This window comes from Canis aureus, chromosome 8 (assembly GCF_053574225.1).
Source record: "Canis aureus isolate CA01 chromosome 8, VMU_Caureus_v.1.0, whole genome shotgun sequence".
NCBI classification, from domain to species: Eukaryota; Metazoa; Chordata; class Mammalia; order Carnivora; family Canidae; genus Canis; species Canis aureus.
The window spans coordinates 38,128,520-38,142,332 of record NC_135618.1 but is presented as its reverse complement, the minus strand read 5'-3'; the positions used below and the strand labels follow the sequence as shown (position 1 = coordinate 38,142,332).

Genomic DNA, 13,813 nt, shown 5'->3' with positions numbered 1-13,813 from the left:
TCTGGGGACCCTGAGCCCGGGGCAGGCCCTAGGAGTATGCCTGGTGGCTGAGACCCCCCCTCACTCCGGGCCCTGCTTGGTCCCCACCCTGCAGGGAGCTCCTAGGCTGGCCCCTGTGGTCTGCTCTCCTGAGCTCATGTCAAGGTGTTAGGTGAAGACTAAGCAGATGGAGGCCTTCCCGGTGGCAGGGCCAGTCCTGTCCCCCGCTCAGCTGTCGCAGGGCAGAGTGGCCCGCCCCCTGCTCCATCTCGGTCTACACATGAGCTGCCCCCGGTCACCAGGCCTGGAGTATCTCCCCTCCTTGTCCGCCGAGGGGCCAGTGGCCACTGTCTGTTGTCTGGGCCCTGCTGGGCCTCTGGCCCATCTGAGGTTGATGACCGTGTCCTGGGAGGTCCTGCATCCCCCAGGACCTCTGCCTGCACTACATGTTCTATCTGCAGTAACCCTTTATGGCTCGTCAACGTCCAGCAGGTGAGGGCACGACCGCCATCACAAACATGGGAACGCACCCGGGCCCCAGAGCCCCATGTAGGCAGTGGCTGTCCCGGCTGGCTGCCTGAGGCCTGGGAGAGCAGGGGCTGATGGGAACCGAGCCCTCCCTGGGGCCCTCATGCCCCCTGGGCCGGCGTGCAGTCACTAAACAGCCTGGCTCAGCTCGCAAAGCCCAAGGCTGGCAGCCAGTCAGCTCAGGCCAGTGCCGAGGATGCGGAGCAGCTACAAACCGGCAGGCGTCCCAGGATGCAGCAGAGCAGCAGCCATGCATGCAGCCCGACAGGGGGACGTCCCCAAGCTTGGCAGCAGCGGCGCACACACCTGGCAGGTGAGCCAACAAGTCCTCTCCCCTCCCACCGACGCCTGGCGCCCACCCCATGCCCACCCGCAGGCCTGGCAGCGGCCTGCCATGTCCACCCCTCCCTTCGGCAGCCACGGAGGAACCGAGGCCGGGCCAGCCCACAGCCCCATGCGCTGGCTGGCGGAAGCAGGGGCGCTAAGGCATGCAGGGCGGGGGGTGGGCAGATACCTGGGCTGGGGAAAGTGCCTGGAAAGACAAGGAGATGGTGGTCTGAGCTGGCCTCGGTGGGGTGGGGCGAGAACACTCCACACGGGGCGGGGTGGGTGGGGATACTGAGCAGGCCCCCTGCTCGCCCCCAAGCTGGCTGGGACATCCCTAAGACCCTGTCTGACTCTGACGGCTCTGCTTGCTCTTCCCATGGTCTGAGAACTCACAGGCTGAAGCTGTCCTACAGCGACGGGTGGTGAAAATCAGGGGTCTCATTGACGGCCTGTGGCGCTTGGAAGGGGACCCCCACCTCCTGCCACGCTGCCTCCCCCGCTCCGGCCCCTCCTCGGGAGGCCCCTAGCCCCTGGGCAGGCCCGGGCACAACGGGCAGCACACAGGGCCACCTGGGAGGGGCCGGGAGGCAGAGGTCCTGCCTGGGCGCCCGCCACCCCGGCGTGGGAGGGAGACCAGGGCCGGGAGGCCGCCTCTCGGCTGGACCCGACCCCACAGGCACGGGGCTCGCGCGGGTGAAGCAGCCGCTCACGCGCTGGTACCGACCGGCCACCGCCGCCACTGGGAGCGCCTTACTCCTGCGTTTTCTCTCCAGGCGCCGCTGCCGCTTCTCCTCCCGCCGCCGCGCCTCCTCCGCCTCCTGGTGCTGCCGGCACTTGTGGAAGTTCTCCACCACGACGCCCACAAACATGTTGAGGACAAAGAAGCTGACGATGAGCAGGAAGGAGATGAAGTAGAGCAGCATCCAGGGGTTGTGGTTGGGCACAGGCTGTGGCACACAAGGGGCACATGGGTCCTCGTCCTCCTGATGGCTCCTCCTCCCAAGGACAGCACATGCGCTCCAGGCTCAGCGGAGGGGCCAGGCGCTGGCCAGCGCATCATCCCCCAAGATGCCTGGAAACGCTGAGGCCAAAAACAGCCCCTGGGGAGAGGCTCCGAGACCACCCAGAGGGCAGTGGGCTCCACCTGGGAGGCCGGGGCTGCCCGCGCCCCATACCTGCTGGTCTATGCCCACGGCGTCCAGCCCGTCGTACATGATGTTCACCCAGCCGTCCTTGGATGACAGCACGAACAGTGACATCAGAGCCTACAGGGCCAGATCCAGGACAGTCACCGCAGCCCTGCCCCAGCCCAGGCACCCAGGGGTCCCCACACCCCACCACCCATGCACTCCAGCTCCAGGTCTGACCAGCGCAGCCATGCTGGGCCAGGAGGAACCGAGGCTAGGGGGGCACCTGCCACCCCCTCCCCGCTCCTGCCTCCCTGATCGCCCACCCCGCCCACCTGGCCCAGGTTGTCGAAGTTGTACTTGCGCCGCACCCAGCGGTAGTGCGCCGCCCGGCACTCGGCCTTGGTGGAGATGTTCCTGGTGTCGGCGCCTTCGCAGTAATAAAACTTCCCCTTGAAGAGCTGACCAGGGCGCGGAGGTCACCCCGCGGGGCCGGTTCTGTGCCCCCCGTCCCCCAGACCCGTCCCTGCACGACCCTCTCCAGGCTGCAGCGGCACCGACTGCTGACTACAGACCACTGGCCACAGCCCGGCCCCCGCGGGCAAGCAGGGCGCGCACCTGTACCCCCAGGATGCCGAAGATGATGAAGAAGGCGCAGCAGATGAGGACGATGTTCCCGATGGGCCTCAGCGACGATATCAGAGTCTCCACCACCAGCTTGAGGCCCGGAGCGCGGCTGATGACCCTGCACGTGGGGCCCGACCCTGATCCGGCCGCCAGGCCCCCTGCCCTCCCTTCTGTCTCCTGACTGCAGCCCGCATCCGGCCCCGCCCACACCAGCGTAGCCCCGCCCACCTGGCCCCACCCTAACCGATGGCCCCGCCCACCTCAGGGGCCGGAGCGTCCGCAGCAAGCGCAGCACGCGCAGGATGCCCAGGATCTTGGCGCCCCCGGCCGAAGCCATGGCCACGATAATGTCGACCAGGGACACCAGCACCAGCAGCCCGTCCAGCACGTTCCAGCTGCTCTGCAGGTAGGCGTGGTCGCCAGAGACCAGGCCCAGGGCCACCACCTGGGAGCGCAGAGGAGGAGCCCAGGTGGGGGGGCAGCACAGCCCGGTATGGGGGTGGGTGGGGAAGCTGCTGGGCGGGATGGCGTCCTCCCAGGCCTGCAGGTACCTTCACCATCATCTCTGCCACGAAGATCGCCGTGAAGATGTAGTTGGACACGCTGAGGAAGACGCGCTCCTGCAAGCACAGGCGGTGGGCGGCTGGCTGCGCCCCTCAACCCCGCACCCCCACCCCCTGGCTGGGAAGGGCGCCTCACGGTGCTGCCCGGGTCGATGTCCGGCCTCTCGAGGGCGATGGTGATGCAGTTGAGGAAGATGAAGACCAGGACCACGTGATCGAACATCTTGTGAGCGATGATCTTCTGGCAGGAGACCCGGAACCTGGACGGTGTGGGGGGAGGCGCTGTGAGATGGGGGGCGGCCCCCTGGGGATGCTCACCATGTGGTAGGGGGCGCAAGGATCGGGGTGGGGGCGCTGAGGTCCGGGTCGGCTCCAAGGCCCCCCTACCTGGTGAGCCCCTCACCTGTTCTGCGGAGAGAAGAGGTACAGGGCCCAGGGCTCGCGGCTGCGGCACCACGCGGGCTTGTAGGGCTCCAGGACCTTGTGCAGACGCAGGCAGCAACTCTAGGGAGGGAGGGGGCAGGTCCACAGGGCCCCTCCTGGCCAGGCCAGCCCCTGGGCTCCCAGGCCTCATCCTCCGCACCCCAGCACCGAGAGCCCCTCACTGGGAGCCCACGCCCCTGCAGCTGACCCCCACCCTTCAGAACTGCTCTGGCCTCAGTGGGTGCCTCTGCCTCACCCTCCTGCTCCTGAGGGTCTCCCTGCTGGCGGCTCAGAACCACCCCTCAGCTGGAGGCCAGGTGGCCCCTGGGGAGAATCTGCTCCCGGGCTCCCTGTGCACAAGTGAAGGCCAGGCCACTGTGTCAGGTGCTGCTCAGCCTCCCCTCCCCCGTGGGGCGCAGAGCCCCCCACCAGTCAGGTGCCCCGAGTCCCTGCCTCAGGGTCGGCTTTGGGGAGGCATGGGTTGGGCCCCCACTCACGTCCTCCACGTCATCGTCAAAGTCAGCCGGATCCTCCTTGTGGCTGTCGATGCGCAGGAAGAACTCCGTGGGCAGGGCCAGGACCTGCCCGTTGCACTCCTGAAACTTGGCGGGTGCCAGCGCGGCCGGGCGGGGAGGCCGCAGGTCCAGCGTGCTGCGGGGGTCCAGGGACTCGGCGCGCCGCAGCGGGACGGGGCGCGTCCCGGGGGAGGCCCCCGCTCCAGGCCTGCTGTCCTCGGCCTCCTCGTCCGTGCTACCCTTGCCCTCCCCGGACAGCAGAGACTCACGCTCCCCGCACTGGCTCCGGCGCTTGAGGCTGGGGGCGCGGCCCAGGCTGTTCCAGCTTGAGCGCCGGCTGCTCCAGGCACTGCTGGGGCCCCACTGGGCACAGGGTGAGCTTCGGAGGCTGGACTGTGGGAGGGGGAGGAGTGAGCAGGGCCAGCCCCCCAAGTCCCCCCAAACATCCGGGCCCTGGGCACCCGGCCATGGGCCCTTCCTGACCGGTGGCATTACTATTAGCGCCGTGGGTGGCGTCTGCACGTGAGCCTCCTCCTTTACCAGGCAGTGACCCCACTGGGCAGCGGCCAGCGACACCGCATTTCCGCCGCATGCCTGTGGCACAGAGCCCGCCCACAAGGAGCGAGCGTGTCTGGAGGGCAGGTGCAGGTGCTTGTGCACCGGCCAGGGGCCAGCAGGCCAGGTGCCCTCACACCCCTGCCCAGAGCAGCTCCTTGGTGGCAGCCTCTGGGACACACGCAGCTGTGTCTCAGGAGGGACAGAGGGACGGGGATTCACCTCCAGGCGCCCCCTTCCCTGCTCACTCTCACTCCCCCTCCCGGGGCCAGAGGGCTGCATGCATCTGGGTGCTACGCTGCCCGGCTGTGCAGCTTCTCTGGTACGGATGCGCGTCTGTCCCCACGCTCCGCCTGGACTCTGCTGTGTCCGTACCCGCCCCCCCAGCTCCCCCCGCCTGCCGCAGTCCAGAAGCAGCACTGGGCTGGCAGCTAGGGTGGTGTTTCCTGGGCGTGCACGGAAAGCCCCGTGGCTCCGGCTCTGGGGGACGTCCGCCTGGCTTCTGTCGTGTGTCCCCTTTCTGATGTCCCTTTTGTTTCTCCTTTGATGTACGCTCTGCTCTGCCAGCTTTTATCTTTTATTTCAATTCGGAAGATAAACTCCCTGCCTGACGCTCTACTGGAGAGGAGAGGGGTGCCCCGCATTCCCATGTCTGGTCAACTCATACTCCTTCCACGAGAGCAGCCGCTCCTAGCTCCGTTTATAGGAAGACAGAGCGCTTACCTCCGCTCGGGGACAGGGATTTGTGGGCTATGACTGGGGGGGTGTGCGGGACCCACACTCGTCCTTGGGACAGGCCACAGGACCCGGGCAGGGAAGGGTGCCTACCAGCGACTTCTGGTCGCCCAGCTGGGGGTCCACAGAGCTGCTGCTGCCACGCCGCGAGTCCAGGAGGCCGGGGGCCGCATCCAGGTGTGGGGAGCTCTTTGGGGTGGGCATGGGCGTGGCCGCCGTGTGCATGATGAGGGGAGGGGGCAGGCTGCCTCGGCCCTCCAAGTGCCCGTTGGGGGTCACCGCCAGTGAGTACATCTTCATCTCTGGATGGACAAGCTGGTGGTGACCTGCGGGGCTTCTAGGAAGGGAATGTGCCCACCCAAGAGCCTGCCCACGGAGTCCCAGCTGTGCCAGGGCAGGGTGGGCAGTACCACCGCTGGCCCCACTGCCCAGATACTCACCTGTGGCCCGGAGATCTCGGAACTTGTCAAAATCTTCCTCCAAGTGGGTGGATGTCTTGTCTTCGTCTGTGTCGGATCTGTTGGCGTCACCCTGCACCCCGCAGAGCAGAAGGCACGTCTGAGACTCCCCTCAGGTGGGAGCCATCTGCGCCGGGCACCCGCACGTGGACTCCCCAGGGAGGGCTGGGCCGGCGCAGAGGCAGGTGTGACCACGAAGTCACGACCAGGGGCACAGGTGCAGCGGCTGGAGGATGGAGGAGGGGGACCGTGATGGTCTGGGCAGGAACCCCATCCCTCACCTCCGCCTGGAAGCCCTCCACCAGGATGGCCACCAGCAGGTTGAAGAGTACGTAGTTGCCAAAGGTCATCAGCGCCACGAAGTAGAGGGCGGCCCAGGAGGAGGTAGAGGCCATGCCGTTGTAGAGGACGACATTCCAGTCCTCCTGGGTGAGGATCTGCGGAGGGGCCATGAGGCAGAGCATGCCCAGACCAGGAGAGAGGGGTGGCGGCCAGCCCGGGGTGGCAGGGGCTCTGCACAGCCTCCCCACCACCCTTCACAGCCCCTCCACTGCTCTGGCCTCACACAGGCCAGGGCCTGCTCCAGAGCTGCCTTGAGCAGGACGGCTGTTCTCCTGGGGACCATGACTCCCCCTGGGACGCTCACCCAGGCGTTACCTGGAACACGGTGACGATGGCCCACAGCAGGGAGTCGAAGTTCTTCCTGTCGGGGACCGTGTCTCCGGTGTCTGTCGTCAGACTGAACTTGCAGCCAAACAGGTGCATGCCCAGGATGCTGAAGGCAGGGCAGGAGTGAGTGAGTTTAGGGAGGGGTGCGGGGAGGCGGGCAGCAGGTGAAGCCCTGCGTGGTCACCCCTGCACCCAGGGACTGCTCTCCATCCTTCCCCACTGGCCCGGCCGCCAGCCTTCCGGCGTACTGGGGCCTCCCTCCTGGTGCCCACGGCCCAGCGGTTTCCAAATCACAGGTGGGTAGACTGAGGCTGGGTGGGAGGTGCCTGGGGCGTCTGTCTCACTCAGCTGCTTGGGCTGTCCTCCCCGCCCCAGCCCATCCTTGAGGCTTGACCCCAGGCCAGACCACCCGATGGCGGGCGCTGTGCACGTACCAGGCGAAGGCTATGGACCTGGGCCTGGCTGTCCCACCCCTTCTCTGCTCTCCTCTGGGCACAGTCCCTGATCCCCCCACCTGGAGGCTCCTGCCCCCCCCCCAAGCCCCCAAGCCCAGAAGCATGGGGTGGCACCGCAGGGAGGCTGGTGTGCAGCAAGGCAGGCGGCCACCTGAAGATGAAGATGAAGAGCATGAGCAGCATGCAGAAGGTGGCCACGTTGTCCATGGTCTTCATGAGCACCACCAGCTGCCGCCGCAGCGCCGGCATGAAGCGCACCAGCTTCAGCACCCGCAGCAGCCGGAAGGTCCGCAGCACTGACAGGCCGCCGTCCGCCTGCCCGATGATCTCCCAGACGCTGTGGGCCGGGGCGGGGGTCAGCGGGGCCCATTCTCCGACCATGGGTCCCGCGGCCTTCCTTCACCCCGTGGCCGAGCAGAGGTGTGGCTGCATCCAGGCGCCCAGGGGGCTGGAGGGCCGTGGCGGTGTTGTCCAAGCCACCCACCTAACTGCCGTCCCCCAGAAGCTGCCGGAACTCGGGCTCTGGCCTGGTCAGCTTCTCTGCCCAGGGCCGGCCCCGTCCTGTGCCTTTCACACAGTGCCTCCCCACTCCCCGGGGGACCCCCGGACTCCTGAGGGCCCTGCCTCCTGGGGGAGGGTTACCCCAGACCCTCCCACTCCTTTCTGCATGGACTTGGCTGCAGCAGACGCCCCACAGGTGAGCTGGCCTTCCTCGCAGGGGTGAGGCCTAAGTGACCTCCAGCTGGGTGGCCAAGTGCCCACTCTGCTCCTGCAGGGCACAGCTGCACTACGTTCTAGAAACATCTGTGAGGTGCAGCAGACTGCATGGAGCTGACAGCGCCGGCGGGGAGGGACTTGGTCCCAGGGAGGGGACGCTGCCCATGACATCCTGTCAGAGCCTTCCTCTGACGGGGGCTCAGCTCTCGGGGGGTGGGGGGTGAGAGATGAGCTCCCAGGCCCCTGCGGCCCAGGCGGGGGACGGGGCACCACCTGATGACCACGATGATGCCATCGAAGATGTTGTAGGGGTTGCGGATGTAGCCCAGTGGGCCGCAGGCCAGCAGCTTCAGCAGCATCTCCAGGGCGAACATGCTGGTGAACACGATGTTGCTAATCTCCAGGGCACTGGTCAGCTCGTCGGGCTGCAGGCGGCAGGGAGGCCGTCAGGGCGCCCCCGCGGCTCCCCCACCACCATGCCCCCCCAGAGTTCAAGAGCAGCTGAGTCCACCTCGAGGGAGCAGCTCAAAAATCCCCTAACTGGCCGCTGTCTGCAGGAGGGCAAGGACCACAGCCTGCCCGGCCCATCCACCTGGCTGTCCCCAGCTCCCGGGGCCTGCTGGACGTTGCCACCAGTGCGACCGCTCACCAGAGCCAGGGCTGGCCACGGGAACAGGGCACAGAGCACCTGCCCCAGGGTTCTAGGGCAGGCATGGGGGAGCACGGGGTGCAGATCTGATGCACTTCCCTGGACCCTGGCAGCCTCACCCACCCCTTCTTGCTGGCGGAAGGCTCCAGAAGCCTTCTTCCTGGAGACGTGCTGACTCACCTGTGTGTGTGTATGCCTGCACATCTATGTCTGAGAGTACACCTGGGCTAGTGTAAACACTCCCACGTGTGCATGCCTGCACGTTTACCAACATGTGACCTTGTGTGCACACACGTGTGTGCCTGTCCATGTGTCCATGTGCACACCTGCACTAGTGTAAATACCCCGCACACACACACGTGCCTGTCCATGTGCATGCATGTCCATGTGCACACCTGCGCTAGTGTAAATAACCCTACGTGTGCACACACAAGTGCACGTCCATGCGCACACACCAGAGCATGTGCGCCTACATACAAGCTGTATGTGTAGTACGTGTGCTCCCACTTGCGTCGGTAAGCCTTGAACATGTGCACACGCATACTTGTGTGTATGTGCGCAGGGACTCTTCTCTACGAGGGAATCCCTGCCCTGATGCCTAGATGCCCCTGCCTGAGCTGCCCTCCCTCCCCCCAGTGCCTGCTGAAGGCCACCACTGCTTGGATTTTTCCCAAATTGTTCCACAATCAAATTCCTTACGTGGCCGGAAAAACCCCAACAGTGGGGCACGAGGAACTCCCATTTGGTCACCATGGGTGACCCAGCCTGGTTCCTGGAGAGACCCCCTCTCCTGGCCTAACCTAGCTGCTGCCCTTTCTGCTCCAGGGCAGGGGCCAAGGACAGCCAGCGTGCACAGGCGACCACTTCTGCGGCGGCTGGGGGGCCAGACACGGCCCCACTGCTTCCTCCTGGGGGCCACCCCACACTCTGGCCCTTGGCGGCCACCAAGGAGCATCCCAGCAGGCACAGCCAGTGGTCCTGGCTCACGTCAGGGGAGCCCCCCCGCCCCGCGAGAGCTGAGCCCGGGGCGTCCCATCCTCAGCACAGCCACCGGCTGGCTGGCGGATGCCCTTGACCCTGCTGCCCCCGGGCCTGTGGTGGCCTCCTGGGACCCCAGAACCTCCACACGGGAACCACTTGGTACCCGACAGGGACCCAGCCCCGGCAGGAGACGGGAGCGTCTGAGCTCCAATGGCGTCCCTGGCCCCTCCGCGGCCCCACGGGAGGACCAGCCCCACACCCACCTGCTCGTGGTACTCCACGCCCATGCTCAGCGTGTTGGTGAGGATGGCCACCATGATGCCGCGGTTGAAGTACTTGCTGTCCACGATGCAGCACAGCTTGGCGCTGAAGGTGGCCCACACGTGGCCCAGCCCGCCCTGCTGGCCCGGGGCCGCCCGCCGCTGTGCCCGCTGCCGCGTGCTGCCCTGGCCGGCCGTGTCCGTCGCCGGGGCGGGCTGCATGGGGTCGCGGCGGTCCCCGTGCCGCACGTCCTGCGTGAACTCGTAGACCGCGTTGCCTTCTGAGCCTCCGCTCTCGGAGTCGCTGAGCTCGAAGTCGGCGTCCTCCAGCGCGCTGGCACAATACGGGCAGTTCTTCAGCTCGCACGTCAGCGTGCCTGCCTGGGGGCTGGGCAGGGGGCAGGGCACGCTCAGGCCCGACAGGCGGCTGGGAGCCCGGCCCAGTCCTGCAGGGACAGGGGCACAGGCAGGGTCAGGCCGCGAGCGCGGGGCCCCGCCGGGGGCAGCGCAGCGCACACGCCCACCCGGGAGCCACCCTACGCGGCTTCCTCGCGCGAGACTCCAGAGCCCAAGCTGTGTCTCACACCAACGGTAACGCCGTGGCTCCGGGGCCGCACAGAGCAGGCCGCGCCACGGCCCGCCGCCCACCCGCTCCTGGGGGTGGCGTGGGACGGTGCACGTGCAGGCCCTGCATGCTCCAATGCGCCCTGGCCGCACACCCGCACACACCCACCCCCCCGGAGGCCTCCTGTCTGCAAGAGACCCAGTGTCCCTCCGAGGTGGGGGGAGCTGGGCCCCAGGTGGGAGAGGCGGAGTGTCTCGGGTGACCCCCGGCCCCTCTCCCCGGCCCCTCTCCCTGACCCTCAGGGGCTCTGTGACCTGTTTCACCTTCCCCACCCCCACCTCCTCTAAAGCGGCCAGAGGCAGGGCTGTGGGTTCCCTGGGGACCAGGTGGGGCGAGGCAAAGGCGTGTGGCCTTGATGGACTTTGTCAGCCTTTGTTGGCAAATGCTCGGGCCTCACTTGCCCTGGGGCCGCTTGGGCTTGGTCTGGGGCAGAGTGAGGCCAGGCGCCCTCCCCCCAGGCCCTTGCCCCCTTCTTCCAGGGCTCAATAGGAGAAAGGGGAACGCGGGGCTCGCCAAGGTACCCAGGGCCTCCCCGGAGAGCGCACAGGCAGAGGACGTCCCAAGAGGCCTGTCTCCTTGAGGCTCACCCAACCCCGGTCCCACCTCCTCCCCACAGCGTGGGGCTGGGTCCTTACCGTGTTCCCCGACCAGATGCTGGATCTTCTCATAGGGGTCGGGGCCCCTCAGGCTCAGGGGGCTCTGCTCGCTGGTGCCCAGAGGCCCTCCGGCCCGCTTGCCCTTGGGCCCCGGGCTGGCGCCCCCTTTGCTGCCCCCGGCAGGTGAGGGCAGGATGGTGGGGTAGTTCATGGCACCCAGCCCTGTGGCCAGCTTGAGGCTGGCAGCAGCAGCGGCCGCGGCGTGGGCCACTCGGGCCCTCTCCTGCGGCCCCTCCACGTGGCAGTCTGCGTGGTACACGCTGTGCACGGACTCGGCGTCCGGTGGCCCGCGGCCTGGCGAGGGCGGGGAGGGCAACGTTCCAGCCTGCACCAGCCTGGTGTCCCCGGGGCCGGGCTCGGGGCCGGGCCGGCGTGGGCTGCTGTGGCTGAAGTGGTAGTGGTGGTGGTGGTGGTGGTGGTGGTGGTAGACCAGGTGGTGGACGGAGGCCATGTGCCTCCCCGCCCGCCTCGGCCGGTGCCCGGGGCCCTGGCCGTGCAGGGCGCTGCTGGGGTCCACCTTCTTGCGCCAGCGGCTCTGCCAGCGAGCATAGAGACGCAGGCTGCGCCTCTTCACCTTGCGGCAGATGTGGCCCACGTACTTGAGCAGCTCCTCATAGCAACTGCCCGGTTCTGAGAAGCTGGCTAGCGTGCTGTCATTGGACAGGTAGCGCGCACGCTGCTCTCGCATGAGCTGGTTCTCCCGCTGCTTGGTCTCCGAGAACTGCGTGGCGATCACCACCAGGCACAGGTTGATCATGAAGAAGGAGCCCACCTGCAGCAGGCGGGCAGCGGTGAGCCCCCGTGGCCAGCCCAGGGAGCTGGGGAAGAGTCCTGCGGGCTGTCAGGGGCGGGCGGGGCAGGCAGCGGGGACAGGAGCCGCTTCCACACGGCAGGAACCGAGTCCCAGGGGAAACGGTGAGCCCTGCTGCTCACTGCCTGTCCTCGGGGCCGGGGACACAGCCGTGAGCATGGCCGGCATGGGCGCCGAGAGGGGTGGGGTCCCCAATGATGTGGTGCCAAAACTCAGCACCTGCCATGGGCAGCTGAGTAAGGGCTCCTGGCCCACGTGTGCAGCCCACGTGTGGATGGGTGGGGCACAAGTGAGGGGTGGCGGGGAGACCTTTCCTTCCCATCATCTGTACGGCTTGTCCTCCCCCAGGAAGTCCCCCCCAAAACCCTGGGCTTTATGTCCCCCACAGCAGGGTCACACTGCCACACTGTCCTCAGCTCCTGCTTGTGATCAAACACAAAAACATCTCCCCATCTCTATAGTGGGGTCCTTACAGACCCTGCCCCGGACACCCCTATGTCTGGAGACCCACATATACTATGGAAGACTGTGCCTGGCGGGGGCACCTACACCAGGGAGAGTCCTGCCTTTGGGGTACCTGTTCTTTGCAGGGCTGTGACCCCAAAATGTAGCCGGGCCTCTTCTGCAATCTCTGCATGGGACCCGACCATGAGAGGCCTGCTGGGGGTGGGCTTCCCCACAACCACCTCCCCCTGGGGGCTGAGTAGAAGCCCCCTGGTGCCCCACGGGCCGCCCCGGGCCTCTGTTGCCCACCCTGCAGCTCAGCTCATGCAAGGACGCCGAGAGTCAGCAGAGGCTGGGATTGCGCGACATTGGGGTCATGACGGCGCCCACTGACAGGACTTCAGGGGTCTGAGGCCAGCTGTCACACCATGAGGGCATCTCCACCCACCAACACTGGTGGCCCCAAACAACCCGCCCGGCCCCCGGGACTCGCCCCGTCGCCCACACTCACGATGATGAGCAAAATGAAGTAGATGAAGTTGTAGAAGGAATGGGCATCCATGACGTAGTACATGATGTCCACCCAGCCCTCCAGCGTGATGACCTGCGGGGACAGGCAGCTGCACACACGGACGGCCCTGGGAGGGCCGCAGGGGCCCCTCGCCCCCGCCCCCGCTGATGGGGAAACAGGCCCAGGCCCTCAGCCAAGGAGCCGGGCCCCACCTGGAAGATGGCGATCCAGGCATAGCCGATGTTGTCGAAATTGATGGCGCCGTTGTGGGGGTTGGAGCCGCCCGAGCGGCACACGTTGTAGTACTGGTTCCAGTTGATGCAGGCGTTGCGGGCGGCTCCGGGAGCATCGGCCTGCGGCTGCCCGTACGCCTCCCAGCCCAGCGTGCACTCCACGCGCAGCTCCCGGCGGCTGGGGATGTGCGAGCACTTCTGCATGCCGTTGTCCCGGCGCGAGGAGCAGATGAAGGGGTTCTCCTCGCCCTCCTCCGTCTGGTAGTACGGCCGCAGGAAGGTGAGGTTGTTGTTTCTGCGGCCGGCGGGAGGTGCGGACCCGGACACGTGTAGAGGCAGAGACGCAGAGACGCACAGGTGCACGCAGAGATGCACAGGTGCACGCAGAGATGCACAGGTGCACGCAGAGATGCACAGGTGCATGCAGAGGTGCGGACAGACGCAGAGAAACAAAGCGTGAGACACAAATGGGAGTCAGTGATAGCGACGGACGAGAGAACAGAAACAGCGAAACAGGTTCATAAAGAAAAAACACAAGAGAACACGTGAGATAGATTAGGTAACAAACACCCAAAAGACGGAACCGCAACTCCCGAGTAATGCAGGAAGACCGAGTCCATGGATTCAGGGCTGGAGGGGAGAAGCCTGCAGGGGCGGGGCGTGTGGGGGCGGGGCCGGAGGGGAGGAGCCTGCAGGGTGGGGCACAAAGGGGGCGGGGCCGGAGGGGAGGGGCCTGCAGGGGCGGGGCTGGAGAGTAGGAGCTTGTAGGGGTGGAGCTGGAGGGGGGAGGAGCCTGTGGGGCGGGTCTGGAGGGGAGGGGCCTGTGAGGCGGGGCACAAGGAGGTGTGGCTGGAGGGGAGGAGCCTGTAGGGGCGGGGCTGAAGAGGAGGAGCCTACAGGGGCAGGGCTGGAGGGGAGGAGCCTGAGGCCACCCCGCCCCCCCCACCCCCCACGGGCCCTCAGGG

General features: G+C 67.0%; 1 protein-coding gene and 1 long non-coding RNA gene across 10 annotated transcripts in view; one reads left to right on the top strand and one right to left on the bottom strand.

The window, feature by feature from the left end:
- Nucleotides 1-13,813, bottom strand: part of CACNA1H (calcium voltage-gated channel subunit alpha1 H) — a 49,399-nt gene that overhangs the window by 6,498 nt on the left and 29,088 nt on the right. For 3 of the 8 annotated variants that reach the window (XM_077906030.1, XM_077906031.1, XM_077906038.1), the window contains exons 6-25: nucleotides 12,828-13,143; nucleotides 12,616-12,708; nucleotides 10,829-11,621; nucleotides 9,572-10,014; nucleotides 7,952-8,103; nucleotides 7,113-7,298; nucleotides 6,495-6,612; nucleotides 6,119-6,274; nucleotides 5,820-5,910; nucleotides 5,473-5,681; nucleotides 4,072-4,482; nucleotides 3,555-3,655; nucleotides 3,288-3,411; nucleotides 3,140-3,208; nucleotides 2,849-3,033; nucleotides 2,580-2,706; nucleotides 2,297-2,422; nucleotides 2,010-2,099; nucleotides 1,559-1,781; nucleotides 1,022-1,039 (exon numbers count right to left, since the gene is read on the bottom strand). In XM_077906030.1, the coding sequence (XP_077762156.1) occupies nucleotides 1,022-1,039; nucleotides 1,559-1,781; nucleotides 2,010-2,099; nucleotides 2,297-2,422; nucleotides 2,580-2,706; nucleotides 2,849-3,033; nucleotides 3,140-3,208; nucleotides 3,288-3,411; nucleotides 3,555-3,655; nucleotides 4,072-4,482; nucleotides 5,473-5,681; nucleotides 5,820-5,910; nucleotides 6,119-6,274; nucleotides 6,495-6,612; nucleotides 7,113-7,298; nucleotides 7,952-8,103; nucleotides 9,572-10,014; nucleotides 10,829-11,621; nucleotides 12,616-12,708; nucleotides 12,828-13,143 (4,031 nt within the window). The remainder of the gene's footprint in view (nucleotides 1-1,021; nucleotides 1,040-1,558; nucleotides 1,782-2,009; nucleotides 2,100-2,296; nucleotides 2,423-2,579; nucleotides 2,707-2,848; nucleotides 3,034-3,139; nucleotides 3,209-3,287; nucleotides 3,412-3,554; nucleotides 3,656-4,071; nucleotides 4,483-5,472; nucleotides 5,682-5,819; nucleotides 5,911-6,118; nucleotides 6,275-6,494; nucleotides 6,613-7,112; nucleotides 7,299-7,951; nucleotides 8,104-9,571; nucleotides 10,015-10,828; nucleotides 11,622-12,615; nucleotides 12,709-12,827; nucleotides 13,144-13,813) is intronic. The other 5 variants (XM_077906033.1, XM_077906034.1, XM_077906035.1 and 2 more) reach the window with 3 other exon arrangements.
- Nucleotides 2,824-13,502, top strand: LOC144318769 (uncharacterized). 2 transcript variants are annotated; one of them, XR_013384797.1, is made up of 6 exons: nucleotides 2,824-2,994; nucleotides 3,165-5,953; nucleotides 6,407-6,596; nucleotides 6,703-7,658; nucleotides 7,737-13,225; nucleotides 13,266-13,502. It is a non-coding gene; the product is annotated as an uncharacterized LOC144318769 (long non-coding RNA). The 2 variants fall into 2 exon arrangements; XR_013384796.1 differs by lacking the exon at nucleotides 2,824-2,994 and having other exon boundaries at nucleotides 3,115-6,596.